The 14,795-nt window shown below is 35.0% G+C and overlaps 1 protein-coding gene across 1 annotated transcript; it reads left to right on the plus strand.

Annotated features, from left to right (window-relative positions):
- Positions 1 to 9,186: 9,186 nt before the first annotated feature.
- LOC116112759 (probable sulfate transporter 3.4) lies at positions 9,187 to 13,088 on the plus strand. Its single transcript, XM_031398877.1, has 12 exons — positions 9,187 to 9,606; positions 9,966 to 10,014; positions 10,125 to 10,332; positions 10,481 to 10,652; positions 10,829 to 10,894; positions 10,990 to 11,103; positions 11,207 to 11,323; positions 11,540 to 11,666; positions 11,759 to 12,045; positions 12,134 to 12,410; positions 12,506 to 12,582; positions 12,666 to 13,088. Exons 1-12 carry the CDS (start codon positions 9,253 to 9,255, stop codon positions 12,807 to 12,809), a joined length of 1,992 nt encoding a protein of 663 aa, XP_031254737.1. The 5' UTR covers positions 9,187 to 9,252; the 3' UTR covers positions 12,810 to 13,088.
- Positions 13,089 to 14,795: the final 1,707 nt, after the last annotated feature.

The following is a 14,795-nucleotide window of genomic DNA, read 5'->3' on the forward strand; positions in this document are numbered from 1 at the left end:
AAAATAAAACTCTATTCTAATTAATCTGCTAGGTGTGTAACTATTAAAGACCTAGCTACGTATATATGCAAAGATTTTTATCAAATAATTAATTCTGAAAAGTTGTTGAAAAATATTAATCCAATAAATTAAACAAATATTTTTAAATTAGCTTCTAATTGTACAGAGTCCACCTAGAGAATTGAGGTGTTGAAATGAGAACCTTAAAGAATGGCGAATTCCCAAAATAAAATATCAACCAAGATTCCCAATGAAATGACAGCATGTGTAACCCATCAAATAAAAGAAAAAAATTCAAACACCAAGAACATTCCCATCAATCTTATTCAAATGGGCGGTGAAATAGGTTCTTCAGAAAGATAATTGTGCTTCAACACGGTTCACCAATGGTGGATGCATAAATCTATAAATATATGGAATAACAAAAATTCTCGATGCCCTTTACAAAATTTTGTAGGGAGCAAGCAAGAAACTCAAACCTCTCGCCGCGTAAGGACAATGTTTGATTGTTGTAAGCGTCACTGTCTCTTCCATTTTTTATTATGGAGTTTAATAGTATGGGGAGAAAAGTGGGTAGAATCTGAAAGCAATAATCTTTAATCTGCTGCATACGTCTAATAATTAAAGTCGATATTATTCTCTCTTGTTGCCTTCAAATATCATCGCATTTGGTGGTGCTTATTGATTTTTTATTTTTATTAATACATATCAGGTTGACAACAGGCAGATCACGTAAATGCTCTAAACAGGCAACAACTTTTTGACTTCTGTCAACGATTCCCTGTTTTAGATGATCAGTAGATCGACTTGACAAGCTCCATTGATCCATCCAACTTTTTTTTTTAATGTCTTTTTCTGGGAAAAAGTATATGGTGATTAATAGTTAAACTTTTTTGTGGAATAAATATTAATTATTCATGGTGTTATAGTCGACAAGTTGTAAACGCCACCATCCTTGGTTAAATTTAGGGGATATATATGAAAAAGGTAAAAGAACATAAAAGGATTACATTGACATAAGAACGATAATGTTGTTAAACCACTATTAGGTGGTTTGATAGTAAAAGAGTAAAAGGAGTTCCATGAATTCATGAGTTTGAATTTCCCCAACCACTAATAGGGATGGTCATTGGGACTCTTACCCAGCTGACAATTTCAGGGCCCTAGGAGATTAGTTGGTGTGTGTGCAAGCTGGCTGGACACCCTTGATGATAAAAAAAAAAAGATAATGTTGTTACAAAAATTCGTAACAACATGTGATACTTAATTGACCTTGGGGAAACTGAGTAAGATGTGCACGTGATTAATCATAATCAGCATTGTTTTAAAACCCTGGCCAGCCCAACTGGTTGGACAGATTCGATCGAGACCCAACTGGTGAGTCGTGCCAGGAGAGCCTAAAAACCGAGGAGACTATTTCACCCAGATTCACCTGGGGTTGGACCAGTGGTATTGTAGCAATCCGCTAGTCCAACTGGTCTTTGGAAAAAATTGGGTGAATCAAAAAGGGGATTAAGGTGACTTTCAGTCGGTGTTCGGCAAGAAAACATGAATCGAGGTTAGGAGGTTTTGAAGGGTGGATCACAGTGAGTTGGAAGGTGGTGTTTGATTAAGTTGTAGTCATCGGAATTTGGCCAAGAAACGACAAAACTCTAGCTTCTGATTGTCTGTGATTGGTGGGTGGAATGGCTTGGGAACTTTGGTGGTTTTGTAGGGGAGTAGCCGATGAGTCTAATAGTGGTGGTGGTTGGAGTTGTCGTCGCTGAAAATGGCCAGAATCTAGCAAAGGACAGTTGATCGACATTGTTTTTGTGGCCGGCGATCGGTGAGTATGAGAGGGGATAAAGAGTATGGTTTTGAAGAGGAGAGTGTGGGGATTCTAGTGGTGGTGACATGGGTGATTTTGGGTGAGAGAACAACCTAAAAATGGGGAAAGAAGGTCAGGGTCGACGCGTGCTAACGTGCACTGAAATCAATCACCATGCTAACATGCGTCGAATACAAAAATTTTCAATTTTTGTTATGTGACACCTAACCGGTTTGACCTACTAGTCAAATCGGTCAAACTAATCAACCCGGGACCTTGATTCTTTGCCAGGCTTAGCCCAGGTTGGTTTTTAAAACATTGATAATCAGCAAGAAATAATAATAATAAAAAAAAAAAAAGATAATATTGTTACAAAAATCCACAACAAGATGTGCATGTGATCAATGATAATCAGCAAAAAATAAATCTAGGTGAAAAAATAAAAGAAATGGAGATGATTTTTAAAGTTGTTGGGCAAGTTGAAATCAAGCCTACATTCATTGTGTTGTTATTAAGATCTTTGTGAAATAGTTGTTGCCTTACAATAATGATCTCTCTCTTCTCAAGATTCCGAACTCTTCCCTAAGGTCAATTGAGTCACAGGTTGTTGCGGATTTTTGTAACAACAAATAATATGAAAAGTGATTAAACATGGGATCCTCTTATTAACATGTGTATTCTTAGAGCTAAAATAATAATAATAATAATAATAATCTACACTAAAAAGTTTAAGTAATTAAGGTAACATAACTAAGGTTAAAATGCATATGGGTTGGTATTTCTATTGTCATATGCTTTTGCAGCAATTTTTTTTTCGAATTTATTAATTAAACCAAATTGATCTCGCTCCACCTGATGTGAACACGATATCTTAAATCTCTTATACAATCTCGAGAGATCTAACCAACTTAAATGATGAAGCTATAAAGAATGTGAAATCAGATCTAAAAAATTAGCAGCAGCTGATAAAGAATTTATAATAAATAGAGCTTTTTTGTTTTATTCTGTTTTCAAAGAGCAACAGATAATTTAATGAACAACTCTATTATTAATATCTTTCTGTATTGCAGATCAGATAAGCTTAAAGCATGTATAAGAGCTCATTTTTTCTTATCTACTAGAAGCCTCTTTTGAATTTGGTGGCATGGACAACGGATTTAATATGCATTTGCCTACAACACACTGAAATAAAGAATACAAGAAAGTCTTAAGAATTAATAGAAAATGAAAAAAGGAAGAAAAAGATCGATCTAATATTTCAAAGATGTCTGCTTGCAAAAATAAAAATAAAATAAAATAAAGAAAGAATTTCATGGTATCCAATATTCCTGCAGAGTGTGTATGTAACAAAGTATATTTAGACTAATTTATGAAAGATATATAGTTCAGAAAAGAGATAAGAGAACCGTAAATTTGAGAATCTAATTCTTAGCATGAGAGCAATGCTAAAAATGAGAAAAAAAATTCCATGTCAATTTATATATTATTATTTTCTTATCAAAGACCACTCTAATGAAAAAATAATATTAATCATACACACAAGTATCTAATTCCCAACATGGGTGTAATTTGTGTGTGTGTGTGTGTGTGTGTGTGTGATGACCAGGGGTGTCCGAGTCATCTTGTACGTACTTCAGCTAATCCTCGAAGGCGCTGAAGTTAACGACTATGTAAGCCTCTAGTGGTCACTCCTATTAGTAGGTGAGGTGGATCGAACTCAATTTCTCTTAAATAATACACTCAATAGTCCTAGTTGACCACTCGATCACCCAATGGTGGTTCATGGGTGCAATTTTTTCTATAATTTTTTTAGTATTTGAATAGATCAAATAATAACAATTTATTTTATGATAGATTTGAAATCTTAATATATTATCACTTATAATTTCCATGCAATATTCACTATTATTTTTCTGTGTTTATAACTTTTTTTTTCTTAGATCAGTGATGGGTACCATTTCCTTTTTGTTAAGTAGGGATTTCTAGGAAGCACTTTTTAAGCAAGCACTTTCTGGTACAGCCAAATTGTATACTTACTTTAGAGTAGTAAAGAAATAACAAGTTGGGGGAAGGTTCAAACCAAACATATCCTGCACAATCAAAACAATAAAAGGACAGAATTTGAAGGTGAGATTTATAATATGATTGCCAACCAAATAGAATCAATTGAATGGTAAATTATGAATATAGACATATAGTACATGATCACATGTAGGTGCTCTCAAACATGTGACAACTTCCTTACAAAACCTAACATTATAAATTAAATTTTATTGGTCTAATAAGATAACTTCAAAGACAAATTTGTCCCACAGAATAATTTAGGATCAAAAGAATTAGAAAAATAACATAAATTAGTCAAGGACAGGTCTAAATTTGGGACCCACTTGAGTCAAACTAGATGAAGTCTAATTTTGTGGCTCCAATAAATTAATCCTACTAAGAAAGCACTTTCATCGTACTGTTTTTCTCATTAGTCATCAACATGTTGATTGTTTTTATAGAGTTAACAATTTTTTTCCCACATAAATAGTAGTTTAATAACACTTTTTCACCCACTTATAGACTTTCAAAGTACTGCTTTATTATTTAAATTTATATTCTAGCAGCAAATATAGAGCAAACTCGGTATCTAAATTGTTGAATCTTTTGAAGAAGAGAGGCGAATAAGTCTTTTGATGGTAGAATATTGGATTTTGATGACTGAGTTGGTTAGAATTTGACTTGGAAAGGGCAGTTGCGTAAACTCTAATCGCTCTATTGCCAGCGATTGACAAGGTCGACGGGAGTAAGATTTAAGGAGTTTTGGTGAGTGATGATTGGGAAAGAGAATGATGGTAGTGTGGGGTCATAACGATGTCGGAATGAAATATAAATTTAGTTAGTAAAGTGGTTTCTTAAAAGTCTGTATGTGGAAATGTGCCATTAAGTTATTATTTAGGTGGGAAAAAGTTGTTTACTTTGTTTCTGTATAAAAATAATTACAATTAACGATAAGACCCAATTTATGATCAATAATTATCACAGTAATTAACTTAAGAAATGAAGTCATTTTCTGATAAGATTCTAGTAATAATTTATGGAAAGGAAAACCCCAGCCACAATTAACAAGATGAAATGTTTAAACCGTTAAGTAAAGAATCTAACAAAATGACATTAAAAGTAGTCTAAATTCACATAAATTTAATTAAATTAAAGCTAAAAAATGAGAGAGAAGACAGTGGAAGTATTATAATGGAATGTTCCAATTTGGTACCTGTCTCCATATGGCTCAATGAATTCGACCAACCAATTAAGATGGTTGAATTGCAAAAGGAAATCATCCATTTGATTGATTTATTTATCTTTATAGAATCTATATGGATGGCAAAAGTGGAGAAGGCTAGCTGCATAGAATCCTTTTTCAATAGTAATGCTGTAAAGCTAGCCATGATAGTGGCATCAAATAAATCGGGAAGCCCACGCCACTACTGAATGCTCATTTTTATATTTGCCAGAGAAGAGAGGTTGAAATTCTAGGGATTTTGGGACTTTAAGATATTCCATTCTTATTTATGCGATAATAATAAATTAATAATCAATAAAATTACACTTACAACTTTTTTATACAACTCTAAGATAGCAATTTGCGATTGGTCAGTTTACATTTGGACAGACATGACCTACTGTGAGCTGATCAATCGCGAGTTGCCACATCAGCGTTGTATAAAAAACTTGTAAGTGTAGTGCTGCTCATTAATAATAATAGCTCTCTTATCTAAATTTACCGTGCAAAAAGTTGCTACATCTTATTAATTAATTTATGGAAATGGGTATTATTATTATTATTTTTTTTTTTTATGACGAGGTATCCGTGTTAGCTTACATGCACCTGAACTAATCCTTCAAGACTTTAAAACTACTAGACGAGTAAGAATTCTAATGACTATCCTATTAGCAACTAAGAATGAACTCGAACTCAAAACCTCTTGAGTAATACACCCAAAAGTCTCTATCGAACAACTCAATCACCCAGAGATAGTTAAAAATAGGTATATTTAAAACAAGCTTTTTATGTTGATTTTATTGACTAATTTCATAGCCACAATATATTTTGACATAATAATCACCGTTATATATGGATTTACTATCATCATTTCTCAAAGAAAAGTAAGAATCCTTTTCTTGGATACAATGTATCCCACCTAAAAAAGAAAAAGAAAAAAAAGTAGCATAATGAGACCGATAGACATATTATTTGAGAGTGTTTTAAACGCTATTAAAAACACTTTGGAGAATATATTTGAAGGGTTATAATGTGTATGAAAGTTTTGTGTGTATATGATATTATTCTATTTTTTTTATATATCATGTGGGTCATATGCCTTTCTTATTCCACTGAAATTTTACAAAGATAAAATGAACATATCTTATATACGTCACTCCTTAATTAATTAATAACTACCTTTATATCTTATCTCGTCTTACTTACAGTCTTCTCTCTCTAATCAAAATTTTACCTAATTATGTTCCAAATTTGAATCTCCTTGTCAGAATTTGATAGGACACGAGGTAATTGAAGAGGATCCAAGTATGCCCAAGAGATATACTTTATACCATATATATCAAAGTTTGAGTAGACAAGAGCGGCAAAGAAAAGAGACTGTTGAAGTATGCCTGAGAGATATCTTTGAGAGGGCAAGAGAAACAACTGAAATTGTCAGAGTATGCGCAAAAGATATCTTTAGATGAAGTTAATTTAATTATTTTGAATTGTAAATATATCACCTATTTATACAAAAGTTTAGCTATACAATAAAAAAAAACATAATATTGCAATAATGTGTATAATCTCCTAGAATAAAGAAACACATTATTGTTTCACACTTAAGGAAACATAATATTGCCATAATGTCTATCATCTCCTAGAATAAGAAAACACAATACTGTTTCACAGTTAAAGAAACATATAATTTGCATTACATTTATTGCTCTTCTATTGTGTATAGGTTTATCTTTGTGGTAGGACTCTCTTCCTTCGCATTGATCTTCATCTCCATTAATGCAAATATCAAGATATCGTTTTAGTTCATATATTGTTTGATTATGTTATGCCTAAAAAATCAGGGCTAACATAAACTGATATCAATGAGCATCAATCATACTTTAGGAAGTTTTTGCACTATCCAGAGTCTGTCATGTCATCTAAGACAGAGAGAATATAGTTGTCAACAACCCAGCCGACTCAAGCTTTGTCTGTGAATAAATTTGGTTCGCACACATGTCCAAGCCCCATTTAATTTAAGGATATTTCTTAAGTTCTCATCCAATGGGAAGGCAGGAGGGATTTGCACGATATCAACCCACTTACAGATATGTAGTCATTATCTTGAGCCTAGCAGGTATAAAGAGGTAGCTTCCCCTCACAAAATCGGGATCAGACACTCAGAATTCAACAAAGCAAATAGCAAAGACACCCTGCGAGAAAGAAACTAACTTGATATTCTCTAAGTACACTTAGAACACCAAGCACCTGTAACCCAGATCGCAGTTCGCGACCTTTTGTAATCTTGGCTAATAATCAGGAACTCATTCATATAAAAGAAAATAATAGATGTATGATTCACTTTAAGCATTTGAACTACTGTAAAACTCTTATTGTTTCATTTACTTTAAGTTTTTCCATGCAACTGCAACAGCAGTACTCTGTACTTAACTCTCATAATTGTTCACATATAATTTCTAAGATCTCTCTTAGCATTTTGCACATACGAGGTCATTAGTGTCAAAATCAAGCATCAACAAATTGTTTCATGGATCTTTACGTTTTTTATTCTATTTGTATTTAAGTTTTTTAAGAGATAAAGCCTTTGAGTCCCTTAGTTAAGCCATTGTTTTCTTAAGAAATTTTTCTTGTATCATCTAATTAAGTTTATAAAAGAGTCCAAAATTTGAAAAGCTTCCTCATAAAATACTATACTCGAAGATTTATATATCATCACATCTATATGTAGTAGAAATATGGTTTCACATTTTTTTTTTTATTGGTAACTGGGTTGTACACGTGAGCTTGTGTGCACTTTAACTAATCTCTAGTATCACAGATTAAGAGTTTCACACCCAAAAGGCTAACCTATTAGATGGAGGGACTTTTCTCTTTTATAAGCCCAAAACCTCCCCAATACGTTTCCAATGTGAGATTCGTTACATTCTTTCCCACCCAATCATGTGATGCCCTCGTTACAGGTGGGGCCCCCTACCTGGCCGTCCACCTCACTCTCGTGTAGACCCACAATCACAAGTAGATGCCTCTGCATAGACGTTTGGCGAGACATCGAAAGACAAATCGGGTCCGTTCTGATATCACTTGTCACAAGCTAGGAGTTTCACACTAAAAAAGCTAACCTATTAGGTGGAGGGATTTTTCTCCTTTATAAGCCTAAAACCTCCCCAATACGCTTCCGATGTGAGATTCGTTATATTCTTCTCACCTAATCTTGTGATGCCCTCGTTACAAGGAGGGCCCCTTTGCCTACATGTCCACCTCACTTTCGTGTGGATCCACAATCACACGTGGATGCCCCTACTTGGGTGTTTGGCAGGACATCGAAAGACAGATCAGGTCTGCTCTAATATCACTTGTCACAAGTTGAGAGTTTCACGCCCAAAATGCTAACTTATTAGGTGGAGGGATTCCCCCCCTTTGTAAGCTTAAAACCTTCCCAATACGCTTTCGATGTGGGATTTGTTTCATTAGAGTCCATTAAACACTTTACAAATCCAAAAGACTAGGTAAGTCACAAAGTGGTAGATAACCCTAAGGTTTGAATCTATAAACTCAATGTATGGAGCAAACCTCCTTGGCCGTTAGGCCAATCCCTTTGGGGCAATTTCACATATTAACAATAACAATTATTATTAACCTCATAATATAAGTACATAAATTTTATATACAAACTAACATGACATTAAATACATAATATGTACGCAATAAATATTTAATAAATGAAGATGAATGATATAATAATAAAGTAATAATTCTATATTAATTCATATCCAAGATTTTACCTTAGTTCAATAGTTTAGTCTAAGGTAATTTATATGTAACGTTAAATTCCATTATAAAAAAAAAAGGTAATGGCTCCACCCAGATTCCTATAAAAATTAATTAGTCATAATTAAGCTACAAAAAGTGTTCTCTAGGGTCCACCATAAACACTTAAATCAATTTTTGTTAACAAAATTAAAATAATAATAATAATAATAAACACACCCAACTCAACACAAAAAGGAAGTGACCATTTTACCCTTGTAAAATCAAATAACAACAACTGCTCAGTAACTACCGCCAACCACATGTCTCTCCCTTTGTTTGCTTATAAATTCACAAGCAATGCTTCACTTCCTTCCCCAAGAATCACCATTCCTCCATTCATTCATTCACACTTATCTTTTTACACTGAAAAATGGGTGTAAATTCAAACAGAGTTGAGGATTCATCCAGCCCCAGCGATAATAATACTAATGAAACCATTATCAGAATCTCTTCAGAGTTGTCAACAAGGCAAACAATGGAGATACACAATGTTTGCCTGCCACCCCAGAAGACCACTTGCCAAAAACTCAAGCACCGTTTATCAGAAATCTTCTTCCCTGATGACCCTCTCCACAGATTCAAGAACCAGGAATGGTGTAAAAAACTCCTTCTCGGGCTTCAGTTCTTCTTCCCCATTTTCCAGTGGGGGCCTCAGTATAATCTCAATCTCCTGAGGTCTGATGTCATCTCTGGTCTCACCATTGCAAGCCTCGCCATCCCTCAGGTAACATAACATAACATGCATGCGCCATACATACATACATGCATGATGTTATGTATGCGTGTGTGTGTTTTTATGATGTTAATGGTATTTGTTTTTAATAGGGACAAAGGACTCTGAGTTGGGTTACTGTGTATATTCCGTTTGTCTTGGATCATTAGAGTGGCGGTTTCTTATATTTCCTTCATCAAATTTGTTTTCTTGTAATTATATATTGACTAAAAGCATCTGGGGTTTAACCTTGGTTCCTGTGTTTGAACCTCGTGATGAATTTCAGTTTACTGACTTTTTAGTTTTCACATTTTGCATCACATGATGAAAATTCAGCTTGAAGCTAAAACTTTTATGTTTCTTCAATGCAGGGAATCAGCTATGCAAAGCTTGCAAATTTGCCTCCAATAGTTGGACTCTGTTAGTATCAATCTCATAACACTAGTTTTAAATACTGATTGTGCTAATGCAAACTGTAATTAACTAGTTATATCAGTAAATTTATGAACTGGGATGGTTTATACATACAGATTCAAGCTTTGTGCCTCCATTGATTTACTCTATTCTGGGGAGTTCTAGACATCTTGGTGTTGGTCCAGTCTCTATAGCTTCTTTGGTTATGGGATCAATGCTTCAAGAGGCTGTTTCCTACACTCAAGATCCAATTCTATATCTCAAACTGGCCTTTACTGCCACCTTCTTTGCTGGTGTGTTTCAGGCATCTTTAGGTCTACTAAGGTATCGAATCACGGAAATTTCCGCAAATTAATGTTTTGCTTTGACCGTTTACTGGGTGAAGATGATCATCATGTCAAGCATAATAGAAATTGGTCCTGAAGAAAGACCGAAAAGCCTTAAAAGTTGATTTCAGTTAAATGGTTTGCAGGCTAGGCTTTATAATCGATTTTCTTTCGAAGGCAACACTTATCGGCTTCATGGCTGGAGCGGCAGTCATTGTATCATTGCAACAACTCAAAGGATTGCTTGGAATTGTTCATTTTACTACCAAGATGCAATTTATTCCTGTAATGTCCTCTGTTTTCAGCCACAGAGATGAGGTTAGTGGCTTTACTGAAAGCAAGCAATATGCCAACTTTTGGTATCATTTTGGGAGTACTGTTGTTGATTTTCTACGCCATGTTTCTTTTTTAAATGAATTCTAGAAACTCAACTGTCGAAGTGTTAATTCAACGGCTGAAATACAAAGCTAAATGAGTAAAAGTTGTATGTGCAGTGGTCCTGGCAAACTGTTGTATTGGGGTTCAGCTTCCTGGTTTTTCTATTGTCAACAAGGCATATTGTAAGTGTCTTTTTACCTGCAAAGTTAATTACCCAGATTCTCATATTATTCTCCTAACGTTTATTGATGTCTCATCTTTTAACGATTCGGCACAGAGCATGACGAAACCAAAGCTTTTCTGGCTATCGGCAGCTGCCCCATTAACATCAGTTATTCTTTCAACTCTTTTAGTCTTTTGCATCAAATCAAAGGCTCATGGAATCTCAATTGTAAGTCCTGAAAACTTGTTTACATTTTCCTTTACATAGATTACAAAAGGGATCCTGAGACAAGTCTCTGGTGCAACCACTAATGCAAAAAATTCTTCTACAGATCGGCCACTTGCCAAAGGGTTTGAATCCACCTTCCTCAAACATGTTATACTTTAATGGCGCTTTCCTGGCTGTAGCTGTCAAAACTGGCCTTGTTACTGGGATCCTTTCTCTCACTGTAAGTTGCCAAAACTAGCACTGAAATCTTTGATGGCTTAGTCAAGATTTACTTTCCATATGAGTATTTTCAAGAACTTGCCTTATTTCATGTATAAATTTCACTCTTTCATGGCTTAGTCAAGATTTACTTTCCATATGAGTATTTTCAAGAACTTGCCTTATATCATGTATAAATTTCACTCTTTCTAAAATTTAAATTATTTATTTTGTTCAGGAAGGAATTGCTGTGGGAAGGACATTTGCTTCATTAAAGAATTACCAAGTTGATGGCAACAAAGAAATGATGGCTATTGGTTTCATGAACATGGCTGGTTCATGCACTTCATGCTATGTTACCACAGGTGACGATCCACTGTTCATTTCACCATCTGATTTTCATGTCGATACGGTTTTCATAATTTCTAAACATGTTGTGTTCCGGCTACTCTTCCAGGTTCATTTTCTCGATCTGCTGTTAACTACAATGCCGGAGCACAAACAGCAGTTTCTAATATAGTAATGGCTTCGGCTGTGCTTGTGACGCTGCTGTTTCTCATGCCATTGTTTTACTACACTCCCAATGTCATCCTGGGAGCCATCATTATAACAGCAGTGATAGGGCTTATTGATTATCAGTCCGCATACAAATTATGGAAAGTTGACAAGCTTGATTTCATAGCTTGCTTGTGTTCCTTCTTTGGGGTTCTTTTCATTTCTGTGCCCCTTGGTCTCGCCATCGCAGTAAGCTTCCATTCTTAAATTTTTCCTTTTTCTCGTTGTTGTACTGCACTCTTGGGTCATTATCTGATGCCTTTGCCGAAAAATTCAGGTCGCAATTTCAGTGTTCAAGATTCTCTTGCATGTCACCAGGCCAAACACAGTGGTCCTAGGCAACATTGCAGGAACTCAAATATACCATAGCCTCAGCCGATACAGAGATGCTCAAAGAGTCTCTTCGTTTCTAATTCTTGCTGTTGAATCTCCCATTTATTTTGCCAATTCCACTTATCTTCAAGATAGAATATTGAGATGGGTTCACGAGGAGGAAGAGTGGATAAAGGCAAACAATGGGAGAACACTAAAATGCATAATTCTGGACATGACTGGTAAGTTGTTTAATTGCTCTTCGCAAATTTCCCATCATTTCCACTTGGAAAGTCTCCTGTGCAATTAGCTTACAGATTTTCTCTTTCTTTTGCAGCTGTGACAGCCATAGACACAAGCGGTATTGACATGGTGCGCGAACTAAGAAAGATGCTGGAGAAACGATCGCTTCAAGTAAGAACTGCTAAAAAAAATTAACTCTTGGAATGCCACATTCTTGAAGCATTTTAGCTAATCTTGGTGCTCTTTCTTTGCAGCTTGTGTTGGTAAATCCTGTTGGAAGTGTGATGGAAAAGCTGCATCAGTCAAAAGTTTTGGAGTCCTTCCGACTGAACGGCCTCTATCTCACAGTTGCAGAAGCTGTGTCAGACATTTCATCTTTGTGGAAGGCTCATGCATGAATGAATTCTACAAGGCTGCGGTTGAAAGTTACGAATAATATAAAAGAAATGAAAGAGAGTAACTGACAACTTTAAAACCTTGGCAGTCTAGGAAGAATTCTAAAGAGCGGGGAACTTTGTTTTCTTTTTTTCTTTGTGAGATACATTGTTTAACTTAAAAAGTTAATGGCCATTGGCCATGCTCTTCTAAGAAGAGATTTTGAAGGTTCACAAATCTCATCTTAACTTAATGCAAAGTCTGGCCATGCCATGACGGGAGCTTAGTGTAACCGAAACAAAGTAATGAATTTTCATTTTATTTTAATTTCATGTTAATATCAAAATGTTTTAATTCTCTCTTTTCTCCAATGAAATCAGAATACTACAGCAATCTTAAAGCTAAATGCTGCACAATATTAAAACCTGAACTATGTTGAGGCAACCACAAAATCCTTCTTGGTTTATTGTTCGTCGTAGAAGATATATTTCAAAATAAAATTGGCATATTTTATAAAAATAAAGATGAACACAAGTGAAGGAAACATTCAGTGCTGAAGGCTAATGATTTGATGTGATTTGATGTAAATGTGGCAACAGGCAGTTGCTGAAAAAAAAAACCACTTACTCTAGAGAAGGGCACAGCTGAAATGAGATAATGGGCAGATAAAATAATCTGAGATATGGCATCTTTTGATGATGATGACTTAAAGTCCTTTACATATGTTAGCATGGGTGCCACTGCCACATGTGGTAATAAATGAATCAGCAAGCAATGGCTAAAATTGAAGTCAAAGGCAGCCTGAAAACAAGCAACAGGGCTAAAAGATAAGGAAGATAGAAGGAAGATAAGTTTATAATTCAGAGGATATGGCCTCCGATTAACTTGACAGACACAACCACGAAAAACAAGAAAAAAGAAAGGACTTGGCAGTCTTGCAGCCAAACCAAGAAATTCAATACAAGGCTTCAATAAGGTGGGCTGATAAATGGAGTAATAATGGTGTAAAGATGACAGGGATAGCAGAAAATAATCTAAAATGTGAAGTACATATTCAACTACAAATGTATATTTCTTGTATATTATAAAGGAGCCACACAAGTTTTATCCTAAAACTGTGATCATCAATACAATTTGAAAGAAAAGCCAGAAATTGCCCAAAAATTAAGAAAAGCAAGAAGCCAATATCACTAAATTAAAGCTCTCTGAGATCAGATCTAACATTCATCTTGTTCTCCATGCCACTAACAAAGCATGATGCCTTGGAATATATATTCCATGCTATATGAATGTGATTCGTTTAAAAGAGTTCATAGCTCCATAACAGAAAAACATGACGGGACCCTGTGCGTCACTCCATTTTGCTGACTAACCCACACTGTCCAGCATTGAGTGTGTGACAAATTTGGTATAAAACTCTTTTGTGCAAGTAGGGAAGCGGTTTTCCCTTGACCGCCCCAGGCCCTTAAATAAATGACCAGCAAGTGCATGTGTGCTTTTGAGAGAGACACCGCTGAGATCAACAAGGAGTATGACTAGCCTTCAGCAACCAAAAGGAAATTAACTATAAAGTTGCAGGACGTCAACCAACTTAGTAGAGCGTAGACCAAACGCAAAATGTTGCTAAAGTCGACACAATTGGAGGAAAAAACCTTAACCAAATTTATAATCAAATTTTAGTTTAGGAACCCTATATATTCTCCTTAGAAAAATAGCAAAAGTGCCCCATTCATTCACATAATGGGAAACTCAACATTGATATTATCAAAAAAATAAAAAAAATGAAAAAACCTAATCAACTACACAAATTACTGTAAACAAGAAAACAGTATGAGAAGCACATCCTCTTTCTCAAAATCACCTATAATTGTACATTACCAGTTTCCTAACACAATACATACCAAGTCTGACGTGGTCCATCAATCCATCAAATGAACACCAACTCAAACTTCTTCTATTGCCCTCCCTCATCCCCACATGCATAGAAATATAATCACAGGTTTAAACAA

Source organism: Pistacia vera, unplaced genomic scaffold (genome assembly GCF_008641045.1).
Source record: "Pistacia vera cultivar Batoury unplaced genomic scaffold, PisVer_v2 Contig667, whole genome shotgun sequence".
NCBI lineage: Eukaryota > Viridiplantae > Streptophyta > Magnoliopsida > Sapindales > Anacardiaceae > Pistacia > Pistacia vera.